Genomic DNA, 14,285 nt, shown 5'->3' with positions numbered 1-14,285 from the left:
TACACAGAAAACTAGGCAAATACCTACACACACATAAAAACCCAGTTATTAACTCCAAGCAAAACAAAATACTGTATGAGAGAGAAATGTAGTCACAGTACAGTACTTGTTTCAGCTATGAATATTACTTATACAGACATAATCCTGTTATGAATATTGATCTAACCAAAACTGGGGCAAATCTAATTGAGAGAAGGAGTGGGAGGATATCTGTGTGTGTTGGAGGTGGGAAGGGGTAGCAGTTTCATCTCAAACATGGCTATAATTTTCCTCTCTCTGCATCCTCACCTGCAATGTCTTTGCAGCTCTTCCCATCAAGAGATGGAGGCTTGAATACGGACTGGCCTTGGAACTTGTTTCAGCCATTAGAATGTGGTTCAAGGAGCGTGACATTTCTGAGCCCAGGGCTAAAGGCTCCCTGCATACTTCTGCTCTCCTGAGGGATCCCTGCCTCCATCATATGAATAACTCTGGGCTACTTTTGGAGGGTACAGACACTATATAGAACAAAGCCTGATCAGCTCAGTTGTTCCAGCTGAGGCCTCCCAAATGTGAAAGCACCTAGCCAAGAGCAGCAAAGCCTCCTACTTAATGCGCAGCTGACCACAGCCACACGAGCAAGTCCAACAGGGATCAGTCTAGCTCTGCCCAGAACAGAAGAACCACACAGCTGATCCATGGCTACATAAGCAATATAAATTATTGCTGCTTGAAGCTAAGCTTGCGAGTTGTGTTACACAGTACAAGTTAATAGATGTAAGAATATAGGTGCTAAATTCTCATCTTCCATTGTAAGAATTATCAATAAATAGATAATATTGATAGTTAAACTTTATTCAGAAATAGCAATAAATATATTTCTAATTAAGAAGCCTATTATTAGAAATATCACAAAAAATCATATAAAACATTATTTGTACATACATTAGAAATAATACATTTCTTCTTTAGAACAGGGGAAAGGAATAATAACGTGCATGGTCTTGAATGTTGCATGTGAACAGTGTAATGAAGAAGGACAGAGAGACCAACAGGCTACAGCGATAATGGGTGAGAAATGACAAGGCCAGAATCAAAATCAAGGCCATGTCAGGAAAGAAGATAAGGGGACAACGAACTTTAGAGCGAATTTGCAGGGTAGGATCATCATGGTTTGGGGCTGAAGATGAAGGAAAGGGAGAAACCAAGGATGTAACAGGTTTCTAGCTTGAGATGTGTGAGAAATACCAGACAAAAAGTAGGGCTAAGGAGGAATACGAGAAGCCCAGTTTGAGATTTGTTGAATTTAGGTTGCTTTGGAGCCATTTTGGTATTTTATTCTAGGAAACAAAAGATGGCTCCACATTTAAGGAGAGAGAAGGGAGCCAGAGATATTTGGGATTCATATTTGGCAATATATTTGGGAATCGTAGACGCTTCTTGAGGACAGAAATCATAACTAATTTCCTCAGCATTTCATCTTACATTGGAACGTTACAGCACTTGGTAATTGACAACTTAAAGCATAAATACAATTTTTTAAAATATATGGGATGGTCCTTAGAAGAAAATTTATTATAGTGAACACCTATATTTAGGGTAACTAAATTTTGAATGGCTCTGTGCTGCATGCAGTCACGTCTTATCTCATTGCATTAGGAAGTACAAAGAAAGGGAAAAGAGTTATGTCTCTATTTAAAATGAAGGTGAGTCTGATGAAAACAGAAAAAGGAAAATCAAACTAAGAGCAGAAATGGAGAAAGAGAAAAAACAGCATGAACAAGAAAATAGTTTGGAAGTATACCAGTTTAATTCATTAATAAAATTAATCTAAAAAGGTAAACACGAAATGATAAAAGAGCTTCCATTACTACAGAAGATAATTAACAGTGGGTGAAATTAAACTTAGCTACATGCTAGTAAATTATTTAATGTGGAAATAGATAACAATCTATAAAATTAAAAAATAAAAACCCAGTTCCGCAAGAAAGAAAGCGTACTATCGATTATACGTAAGTTAGAGAGGAGATGCCACGTACATTGAAGCTGCAGGCCCAGCTGTTGATGTGACCTTTGCAGATATTATTTTCTGCAATAGGAACCCCATCCACACTGACTCTAATAGTGTAGGAATCTTCTGGCATTGCTCTGGAAAGCAAATGAAGAACACATAAGGAATGCAAAACTCTGTTATTTAATATATAGCATTAACGTACATGTCATTTTTGAAAAGAAGTGTCTGAAATTCTAATTGTTATACAATTAAATTCAATTTTATATTATGGAAAGAAGATGATCTCCATCCTGAACTCTGTACTGCAAATTCTAACATTATAGACCCCAGGCAAATGCTTATTCTGACTAATGCATTGGTGCTTATTGAAAACAAATATAATAATCATTTAAAATAGTAACATATCATCTCGGTACAATTATTTTATGCTTTACTTTTTAAAAAGTTTTAATAATGTTTCTCCCTAAGTAAGCTGAAAAACAGCCTAATGTAGATGGAATCCTCTGAAATCTGGGCTACCTGTTTCAGTACTGAAAGTTGCCATTTACAATGATTAATTTTTTTCTCCTAAGTTGTTAATAACAAACATCAATTTGAGCTGATAGTAAAGAACTTGAAATGTCAATCTACAAAATGATCATCTTTAATCTTAATGACTATGTCAAGATTCTGAACAAAATTAATCAAACTGGACAGGAAGGCATAATTTTGATATTTTGAAGAGCATCATCACAATTTAATAGTGGCCATTTATCTTCTAAAAAAGATCAATAATGATAATAGCTTTAATAACCTGGGAAAGGATATAGTTTTTTTTTTTTTTGCGGTACGCGGGCCTCTCACTGTTGTGGCCTCTCCCGTTGCGGAGCACAGGCTCTGGATGCGCAGGCTCAGCGGCCATGGCTCATGGGCCCAGCCACTCTGCGGCATGTGGGATCTTCCCGGACCGGGGCACGAACCTGTGTCCCCTGCATCGGCAGGAGGACTCTCAGCCACTGCGTCACCAGGGAAGCCCTAGAATGTATTTTGATCATGCCAGTATGTGGAAAGAGTATTATAACTGAATATAATAAAGGTATAAAATAGTCTAAACATCATGAAATCAAAAATAATAGCTGAAAAAAATAGCTGATAATCAGAAAAACATTATTGTAATAGCCAGAGTGATAAAACTATTATAATACTAATATGCATAACTGTGGTTCTGATATGATGAAAATCATTTTATTAAAGATACTTTAAAACATACCTTGTATAGCATGTAATTTGAGTTGAATGACTTGAATCTTTTTCTACATCACAAGAAATTGATCGGAAAGAAGAAACTAATTGCACACTGTTTCCCAACTCAGCATTATCAACTCCATAGTTAAACTGGTTTGCTTGAGCAAAACCTGGAATAATGAAAGCACTCAATTATTATTAATGGAACTCTGTTTTCAAAGATCCAACACTTATTTCGTATTGCATCATTGAATAAATAATAATAGTACTGATGCCAGCAATTAATCTATTTCATATTCACCTCTATGATTGTAATCCTCTTTGGAAACATGAAAATTAGCCTTTAATTAATTTATTCATAAAAGCAATGCTTGAAAACTTATTTGTCAGGTTGTTAAGTGCATTGTAATCAAATGGCTTATATCCCAGTAATAGGGTGGGGAGGGGTGGAAAAACAGACAATATACAAATATATACCACCAGATGCTATGTCTAGTGGAGATAACTACTATGAAAACAGCAGGCTAAAGGGCACAGAAAGAGGAGACAAAGGGAACACGATTTTATAAGACATGGGGTCCTTACTTTGAGTACCTATAAAGCAAAATCTGAGGTAAGGACTTGCAAGTAGATAGTTTATTTGGGTGGTGATCCCTTAGGGACAAGAGAGAAGAAAACCTGAAGAAGAAAACCTGGACACCACTGAAAACAGCTGGGGTTCAATCTTGCTGGAAAAGACTTTTAAGGAAAATATAGACTGCCTCTCAGAAGCAAAGAATCAATGGGAAGAAGCATTTATTCATCACATCCTGTCCCATGAGCTGACAGTTCCCCGTGGGGGACATGGCTTTTCCTGCACTTTTAGGCTGCACATAGGTATATGCCATCTGGGTTCCAACGTCCCAAGTCACTGCATCAAAGAAGCCCTGGGACAAAGACATGCTGTGGGACCTGGAGGCTAGAGCTGGAAGCACAGATGGAGTCAAAGTACATGGGGAACTTTTTGCCACTTCTGTGGCTAGAATAAGAGGCGGGAACCAGGATGTGAGGCTGAGTAAGAAAGGCATCTGACACAGTTGATTCCTTGTACAATACAGATATGCTCAGGCCCTACTTTTAAGTACAATCCATTGTCAGGTCTACAAGGCAGTGGCCACCTAACAGTTCTGCTAAAGATTTCATACAAGAGGGTTAGTGGGACATGCAACAGGCCACAGTAATACAACTGGTCCTGAGGCTATAATTAATATGCATGTCCCCTCTCTATCACCCATTGTAATTTCCCTAACCATTAGCCAGCACTTCAGCTAATGGAGTGATGCTAACCTTTGTCCTGATGATCTGAGCCCAAAGTTGCCTTGCCTGTGTTTGGTTGTGGTTGCCACCTATGCCTATTCAGTTATCACTGCACATGGAAGCCAAGAGATGCTCCAGGAATACCATGAATTCCAGACATACTGCTCCTTATCTGCATTAGGTGAAAGCAACCCTCCCTCTTCACAATCATCAGAATGGACCATCTCTACCAGTCTATTACTTATGTTTGCTCAATTCAAACTGATCGGTTAGTAGTGGTAGTTTCAGTTCAGTGGAACCCATATTGGGACCCCTGGCAGAAGCATCCTCTATCTGGAAACTCAGACCCAGAATCCAGCAGAACCTAAAATTGCAAGGGCAGAAAGCACAGATTCAATTTTTGGATCACTGGGAGTGATAATGACAGGGAATAACCCTTCACTCCCCGCTCCATGTATTCTATCTGTTGGGAAACAACAGTGTGGATCTGCCACTGGCTCAGTGCATATGGCACATGATGGAGCACAGCGTCCCACTCCACAGGATGTTGCTCCCAAGCTGGGTTCTTAGTCTTGCCTTTTGTAGGCTGTCCCATCATTCTATTAGGCCACATGTTTCAGGGTGAAGCAGGGTTCATGGTCATGTGTCCATTACCACTACTTTTTCGCTATAAAATATGTTCCTTGTTCTGAGGCCCTGTTTTATGGCATCCCATGGCAGTAATTCAGACTCTGTATGCTCTCAGAAGATGAGGCTGGCAGAGGCATGGTGGAAAGAGAAGGCAAAACCCATATCTGGAATAGGTGTCAGTTCCAGAAACAGTGAATCTCTGCTTGTCAATGAGGGAAGGAGAGTGATGCAGTCGACTTGTCACTGAGTGGCTGGGTGTACTTCTTGAGGGACAGTCCCCATTGACAGTCAGTATTTGTCTCTGCTACTGACAGAACAGGTATTCAGCAACAGCGGTAGGTAGCTTAGTGTTGGTAAAAGGGAGTCCCTGGTGTTGGTCCATGCACAGCCTTCACCAATGGCCCTCTGTTCAGAGGCCCATTGCACAAGCACTCAGGTGGCCAAGGAGAGAAGCTCCTGAACAAGTTATCCAATCGACCTAGTTGTTCCATTTCCTCTGCTGGGGATACTCTCTTGTGGAAATTAACTTGAGACCTATAGATTTGCATGCTCACTGTCGTGAGTGCATTCACCAGTCTCTTTCCAAGACTTTCTTATTTCTGATTTTCCAATCTTGTACTAGTCAAGTCATCTGCCACAGCCCAGGAGCTGATGTATATCTTTACCTTGGACCACCTTTTCCTCCTTATAAAGTTACTGACCATGTATACTACTCACAGCTCTGCCTACCAGGGAAGCTGACATTGAAAGTAAATTAAGAGCCCAGGGAATACTTTGCAACATTTATGATATCAGAGGTGATGCCAAGAAGGCACTTGTCATAGATGGTCATGATAGAAGCTTTTCAGAAGGAGTAAGCCATGAGAATATCTATGGGACGCACATTTTAGTTAGAACAGGGTGTTCCAAGTCCCTGTGGTGGGAGCATGTTTGTGGATTCAAGGCTTAACAAGTGTGGTTGCATTAGTATGAGTCAGGAGAAACAGTAGATGAGATTAGAAATGGAGGCATTTCCATTGTTTTTATGAGTGTGGAAACATTGGAGGCTTTAAAACAGAGAAGTGGTATTATCTAACATATATTTTTCAAGATTCACAAGCTGCTGCTCCAGAAATAGAATGGGGCAGGGTGAGAATAGACTGGGGGCAGGGGTGAAGATGCTGTTTCAGTGAGCAATGTATAAATGACTGCTTGGCATGGGTTCAAGAGAAGATGGAGGAAAATAAGTAAAGAGTACAAATACTGGTAACCTTTAAAAGTTTTACTGTAAAGGGAAGCAGAGAAATGGGGTAGCTGAAGGGGGCGGTGTGGACCAAGGGGACAGTTGATGATTTTGCTTTTGCTTTTTTTCAGGTGGGTGAAATAGTATGTTTGCATGCTGATGGGTATGATCCAACAGAAACTGAGAAATGGATGATGTGAAACAGAGCAGAAGATTATTTTAATCTTACTATAAATATATGAAAATTCAAACTAGATTTGGAAGTAAACATCAATTATTTTTATGCCACATAAAAGTATTTTAACAACAAGGTCCTACCATACAGCACAGGGAACTATATTCAATATGCTGTGATAAACCATAATGGAAAAGAATATGAAAAACAATGTATATATACATATATATGTATAACTGCATCACTGCTGCACAGCAGAAATTAACACAACATTGTAAATCAGCTATACTTCAATAAAATAATTTTTAAAGTATGTTATATTGCTGAAACCACATTCAATTCTGAAATAAACCCAAGAAATAAAACCTATGAGTAAGATAATCGGATAATGTTCTATTGATTAAATCCTAAAATTAAGTATTCTAATAAAAATGTTAAAAAGGTACTTAATACTATTCTAGTATGCACAGTGAATCTACAAAGTTGTCTAGGTTATAACATTTTTTTGAATAAAGTCAAATTAGTAAATAAACATGTTTTGTCCAGATTACTTCAAAATCTAAAATTCCTAAATTCTGAGTTCTAAAAATATGTGCATTTTTACATATTATTTTTCTCTGAATATCACAAATTCTTAAGATTAAGAAAACAGTATAGCCACATTGATGACTAAAATATTTTTGAAATTATGAAACATTTTCTTTTACACTAAAAGATCTGCATCCATGTCATTAATGTAAATGTATAAGCTATGTAACTGTCATAACTTAATTAGCTACAGATCACATTGTCCCACAGTACAATAATAAAATCAGCAGGAAAAAAAGGTTAACCCAGAGAGGTACACTAAACTCTTTAAATCCTAAGTATTTACATTATTAATGTTAGAAAAAAATAAATATTAGGTATTTACCTTAAATTGTCAGTAGTTTTCAAGTATGTTTCAACAAAACAATCACCACTACAACATGTGCTCACATTAACCTTTACTAGTTAAAGTGGTTGAACTGGGGTTGCCAAAGGTTTGTGGTGTGGCTTTTTAAATTACTGAACATTTTCAATGTTCTACAAAGGTCTATGAGACAACATGAATACTGCCTGGTTTAACACAGGACTGGAAGTAGGGCTTCGCTATGCCAAATGTTCATCAAATGCCATAGCCCTGTGCCACAGCTCTGGTTAACACTGCATGTTAGGTGACAGTGTTGTGTACAGGAAAGGGCATTTGGACCCTGACATCCTGGGTTAGAATCCCAGCTCCAGTGAACTCCTTGCTGTATGAACTTGAGCATTAGTTTTAGACATAAACTCTCTCAGTCTTAGTCTCCTCACCAGGAAAATGACCATAATAATCTACTTAGCAGGAATTATCAGGAAGACTAAATGAGAATTTATATATAGTACTTAACATGGTCCCTGGCTCACAGGTTAAGAGCTCAATTAATATATATCCTTATTATATAATAAGTCACAAAATAGTTATTATTAGTCAGTATTAATATCGTTTTTAAAAAAATAACAGAACAAATAAGTGGGTGGCCAGGATTCGAACCCAGGTTGTAGATGCCAGCTTGGCATCCCTGTGATATTCAGAGAAAAGTAATATTTAAAAATGCACATTACAAAGCTATTTCCAGTTATCCAACGTAACTTCCTCCAGACCCTATGTTCTTAGCTCCTCTCCTATTCTTTATACATAGAAGTAAGCAGAAACTCAACAAAAGATAGGGATTTTAATAAATGCTGCTCTCTTATTCTAAGCTTAAAACTTAACCGAACAGGACTCATCCAGCAATAGGCTAATGTACAAACATACCAATTGAACATGTGAAACATATTTGCATTGAGTTCGCAGTATTGAATATAGGAAGGCAGTTACTGCTGAAATGGAATTGTGAAAAGATACATGAAAACACAGAAAAGCAAGCTATTTGTAAAACCACTCTTTCCTTTTGCCAATTTCTGCTTATCTTTGGCGTTCACGTTGAGTTTGGAATACACAGAAGGGCTGCTGGCAACTAACTAAAGAATAGAAAGTTTTACTTGTAGCGTGGCTCAGGAAGTGATACATGTGTTTGTTTTCCTATTAGGCATATGTCACATCAGTGATATGGTAACAGCAGATCTGTTCTTCAGCATTCCTAAGAAAAAAACAATTAAAAAAGTAATGCCAACAAAAGATGATATATATTGTTTTTAGCTTAGGAGTTGTTTTAATATTATATGTGTATGTATGTATATATACACATACATATATGTGTCTCATATATATGTGATATATATGTGATATATATATTTACTGGGAGTAAAATATATAGGAAAATATGAACCAAATCAATAAGATTTGTAAATATTCTCATTATAAATTTTAGTGAAAAAAAAAACTACAGAAATATTTCTAATTTTGTAGCTAGCTCCAAAGAGTTAAAAAGCAATAGAAAGGAATCACCTTTAAAAAAATAATTTTAATTTAAAAGTATAATTCTAAATAAATAATTGGGTATAAAGAAGATAACTCTGGAAGTACTCCAAAGCACAAAGATTACAGGAAGGGATGGGTGTACCCTGGAAACAGAAAAGGTCGAGGCTTCAGATGGAAATTCCTGATATGTTGATGTATTTTTTTCCTTTTGCAGAAAAACTGGAGACAGAATTTGCCAGGCACCCAAACCTGGGTCTCCTGATAGCAGCCTGTGCTGCTATCACGAAAAATGCATTTGTTGTCAAAGCCAGCAGTTGCCATGTACAATGCAGGCTGTTTTGGGTTTCTCTGGTTAAAAAAAAAAAAGCAGGGTTGAGAGTGTATAAACCTACTTAAAAGCTGTAACATTCAAAACAATGGGAAAAAATGGTGCAGTGTGACGGAGCATAACTTCTAAAAAATGAAACCATCTGTATAAGATAAATGCAAAAGAATAATATGAAATAGCTCTAAATTATGGAGCAGATATGTATAGGTGCCTTAGATACATCATCCTTTTCAATATTCATAATAGACCCAACAGGTAGGAATTAATATCCCATTTCACGGATGAGGAAGCTGAGGCTTAGAGAAGAAACTTGTCCCAGTCCCCCAGTGGGAGTGGCAAAGTTGGAGCTGAAAGCCAGTCGGACCCGACTAAAGTCTATATGCTTTCCATAATATTGCAAAAATTACATAACTCACCACTTCAGTTAAACAACAATATATGTGCTAGACATTGTAATAGGGAAATAGCTAGAAAAAAAAGAACCAAAAGTAAAAAGTTATTCCTTCCGGCTCACAGATTTTTTTTTAACAAAGATAAATATCAAAGAAGACAATTGAGAAATACAAGGCACGAATATAAAGTAATAAACACAATAAAGTTAGAAACACTCCAGAACTTATCAAAATGATAACACTCCTCATCCAATCAGTCATCTTAGAAGGAAATACAATGATTTCCACGGTCATGCCACTGCTCAAAACGCTTTTTTTTTGTTTTTTGTTTTTACGGTACGCGGGCCCCTCACTGTTGTGGCCTCTCCCGTTGCGGAGCACAGGCTCCGGACGCGCAGGCTCAGCGGCCATGGCTCACGGGCCCAGCCGCTCGGCGGCATGTGGGATCTTCCCGGACCGGGGCATGAACCCGTGTCCCCTGCATTGGCAGGCGGACTGTCAACCACTGCGCCACCAGGGAAGCCCTCAAGATGCTTTTACTTGGGCAGCATAATTGTAAAATTATACATAATACATAATATTTACATAATTGTAAAATTTTACCTTTGGCTCCTGAAGATAGCCTTTAGAACAAAGTAATGCAGTAGCAAATTTTTGCCTGTAAAGTTTCATTAGGTGTGAAAATAGACAAAAGTCATTTGAATACACAAAAACATTAACAATAGATCTTTCAGAGGGTGGAATTTCAGAGAACTCAAGTCAAATATTTATTTTACATTTTCATTGTGGCCTTTATAAAAATAAAAAAATTTAAAGTCATAGGGGACCAACATTTAGGTGATCTAGCATTTACAATTCTATTTAGAAAGTGTTCTTCTGTGATTAATAAATTATCTCTGTATTCAATTCTAAACATGGAGTATGAGTCAGACACAGCACTGATGGATGATGTGAATGTAGTTCCTCCAAATAAACTTTGTTCAAGTACCACATTCATGTAGCTTTGGCGGTCTGGTGTGTTTTGTAAATTCATTATCATTACTTTACACACATTCTGTATATATCATGGGCCCCCCAAACAGTATTTAGACTCAGCCTCTTAGAAAGACATAAGGTATCACAATTTCAGTCCCTATAGTGTGTGGTTAAAGCAAGAAGAGGGAAAACACATCAGGGTGGGGTGCAGGTACCTGCAATTCAAATAGGATTTAACTATTCTATAATTCTTTGCCAAAAGCATCCAGAAATACAAACTGATGGGAAAACTAGAAATTCACTGTGACACTTTGTGCTTCCTAAGTAAGAGGATTACTCCTGAGCCTCAGAAAGTCTACCAAAGAGCAAAGATTATAGCTAGGTTAATAAGGATGTTCTTCCAAAATGCCTTAAGAATGGAATGGTTTGTTTTGTTTTTTCCTATTTCTAACTAGGGATGCTCTGAGTTTATGTACCTAAACTCAAGCCATGGTACCTGGATCAGAAAAAGTGCAGGTCTTGAGGCAGAAGGAAATAGCTGAGCAATTTTATTGTTTTGTTTGTTTGTTTGTTTGTTTTGGACATTTCTCTCATGGCATTTAAATCTCTGTTAGAAACCCAATAGCTTTCAAACACACTATCTAACCAAATGTTAACAGCAATATACAATATAAGGGAGCTATGGATAAAGACATTTTTAAAAGTCTTTAACAAACATTGTCTCCAGGTGTCTAACTCTAAAAAAACAAAAACACACTTTAATCCAAAACATATTGTTCACAATTTAGAGGCTCAAACCATTTCAAGTGTATCATTGAGATTAAATTCTACAGAAATTTTACTTAGAAGTATTGAAAGACATTTCAATACATACAACAGAATTATTAAATATCTTGCTTTGTCAATTTTCTGATTCCAAAAACTTCTCACTGTTCTTCTTATTTTAAAGACTAAATAACAGTTTTTATTAATATTCTTAAAAAATTTTTCTTTCCCATCCTTCAAAAATTTGTAAGCATCTGAATACTACTATCATTTAGATCGTAAAGGCCTAATGGCTAAAAGAACCACATATTTCTATTTAATCCTAGGAATAGTTGCTTATTAAATATATTCCCTAATTGCCTACTTTGTTTTCATCCCAAGACGAGGGAAGGAGAGTTATACATAACCCATGTTTTGATGAAGTATATGATAAGGATTGGGTGGCAGAAGAAGGGATCCAAAGCTTTGCTTTCAGTTGTCTTTCTCCATTCATTACCATTCTATTTCTCTGTCATACCCTCCTACTAACATCCTACTCCCAGAACCCCCCAAAATGTTATATTTAATATAAACATAAATGTTATTAGACCCATGAAGAACAAAGTAAGTAACTGCAGAGTTGGGTTAAAGATGTTTCTTTCAATTCAATCATTATATTCCAGACCTTTGAGTTCAGCAAGTAATTATGATACAAATTCAGATGGTCAGGTTGATAGAGACTTTCAGGGTTTTTTTTAGGTGTCAAAGAGGATAGAGTTTCACTACTCTGGCCAAATGGAGAAGCAACTCTAGTGGATTTTTTTTAAAAAACCCTAAATCTAAATGTAAAACAGCCTTTGAAATACCTCAACCCTGATGAAAAAAAAAAAGGCAACAATACCTTCTCCTTTGATAGTCAGCCTTGTTGCTCCATTTATGCTGCCATATTTAGGTATTATTTCTGTGACTTTCGGAATTATTTTAGAGCCATCTGAAAGATATTAAAGTACAATAGAAGTAAAAGCATCAAGTACTTCATTTCCAGCACCAAATTTTGTACCACAAATTACAATGGTGTAAGAAAAACATCATGGAGATTATAGGACAGAAAGTAAGTACACCTAGGTTTTATTTTTGGTTCTATTACTAACCAGTGACTTGACAGGGAGTCAGTCATTAACTTTGTTAATACTCACTGGCTTTATGCAAAGCACTGTCTTACATGCTACAAAGAAGAGGAATAATACATGATCATTTTCATTATTCTTACCTATCATATTATAAAACATTTATTAGACCCTTAATTTCATGTAGTGCTCTGCTAGCTGCAGTTCCGTAACTACAGCTATCAGCCCACACAGCAGCAGACAGCGCTGGAGAAACAGCTCTGTGGAGAAATAGGTCATTATCAAAGCCCATAAGAAATGCAAAGCCAGGTAAATTGAAAGAATAGTCTAGGTACAAAAAAGGAATGTTGTGTTTTAAGAAGTAATTGCTTTCTGTGACAGAGTAAGACTTCAGGGAAGATCAGTTCTGGGACCTTTTTAGCCTTCTGATGACAGTGAGTTCTTAATGTAAAGGTCACTAATTCATTCAACAAACAGTGTTAGGTTCCTGGGCATTTAAAAATCTGTGACAGTCCCAACTTTCCAAAAGCTCAGCTTAGGGAGCCCAGAGTGACAGAAGAGAGCACAGGGGCCACGTGACTAAGAAGGGGCATTTCATCCACACTGCTTCTTGAAAGAAGGGTGTTCCTGCTGCATCTGGGAGAGCAAACATGAATTAGCTAGACTGGACCAACTACGGGAAAGACAGACTTCTAGACAAAGAGGCGCCTCTGCAAACACAGGGGTGAGTGAGCAGCTTCTTTGGTGAACTGAAATTAATGCTTCAAAATAACTCAAAGTTACATCATGGCTAAAAGGATTTATTTTCTGCTTAAACTGTACAGATCTGGTAATTATTAGATCCAGTAACAAATTCTCAGGATAGGTGGAAAGATTTAAGTGGGAACACAAAGAAAAGCCACCTAAATTGTTTGAAACGGATGAATGAGAAAAAGGTAAAGAAATTATGATTGAGTTCATTCCTGCCTGAGAAAAGTTTAGTGTGGACTTCACCTACAATAGCAAAAGCTCTCCAGCATAAAGATGACTACCCCCCAGACCCAAGGACTCTGCGCTGTGGGTCTGTCTTTGGCAAGAGCTCCAAGGCTGCTCATGCTGCCGGCACATTTGTAACTTCGAGCAGCCCACAGCCAAGAGTAGGAAACTCCAGCGAGGGAGCTGGATCCTATCTCATAGAAGCGCGGTTCCTCACCTGTCTCAGGTTCATCCTCCCCGTTATCTCCACGGACAACTCCAATTTCTTATCTTATCAGTCTCTTCCCAGCCCTCTCTTGGGTATTACTTTGAAGGCCCTGGGCAGCTGCCCTTGGAAATGACTGACACCCGCCACAAAGACCCATTCCTATCTTACTGGGAGACCCTGTCCTCCCTTCAAAGGGGAAGGGACCCAACAAGAGTGAGAAAAGGGAGGAGTTGGGTTGCGTCCCCAAGCCCCAGCCAAATTTCCGTCTCTTTTTCAACTGAGTGACCAGGGATGGAGGGGGTGAGGTTCCATAATTCAAGCAGCAACCCTCGTGGCAAGGGTTTAACCTAGTCCCCAGGATCGCCATGCAGCCGCACGCTCAGCCTCGTCCCAGGGCCAGTGCCAGACGGTGCAGCCTCTCCCGCGACCCCGGCAGCGGGGGTTGTGTCTACAGGGACCTCTCCGGCTTGCCTCCCTGGCGTCCCAACTGGGTTACCTGTGCGGGGGTCTGCGACGCACAGGAGCAGCCCCCAGAGGGCCCACGTCCCCCAGAGCCACAGGTGTCTCATCGCGG

At 38.2% G+C, this 14,285-nt stretch overlaps 1 protein-coding gene across 1 annotated transcript in view; it reads right to left on the bottom strand.

The window, feature by feature from the left end:
* The window catches only part of PKHD1L1 (PKHD1 like 1), a 152,064-nt gene extending 137,784 nt beyond the window's left edge, over nt 1-14,280 (bottom strand). Inside the window, exons 1-4 of the mRNA XM_024739724.1 lie at nt 14,208-14,280; nt 12,303-12,392; nt 3,243-3,387; nt 2,019-2,127 (exon numbers count right to left, since the gene is read on the bottom strand). Coding sequence (XP_024595492.1) covers nt 2,019-2,127; nt 3,243-3,387; nt 12,303-12,392; nt 14,208-14,280 — 417 coding nt within the window. The remainder of the gene's footprint in view (nt 1-2,018; nt 2,128-3,242; nt 3,388-12,302; nt 12,393-14,207) is intronic.
* Between the last annotated feature and the right edge of the window lie 5 nt (nt 14,281-14,285).

Source organism: Neophocaena asiaeorientalis, unplaced genomic scaffold (assembly GCF_003031525.2).
Source record: "Neophocaena asiaeorientalis asiaeorientalis breed wild unplaced genomic scaffold, Neophocaena_asiaeorientalis_V1.1 scaffold66, whole genome shotgun sequence".
NCBI lineage: Eukaryota > Metazoa > Chordata > Mammalia > Artiodactyla > Phocoenidae > Neophocaena > Neophocaena asiaeorientalis.
The sequence above is the reverse complement of the archived record's forward strand: the minus strand, read 5'-3'. Positions and strand labels throughout refer to the sequence as shown.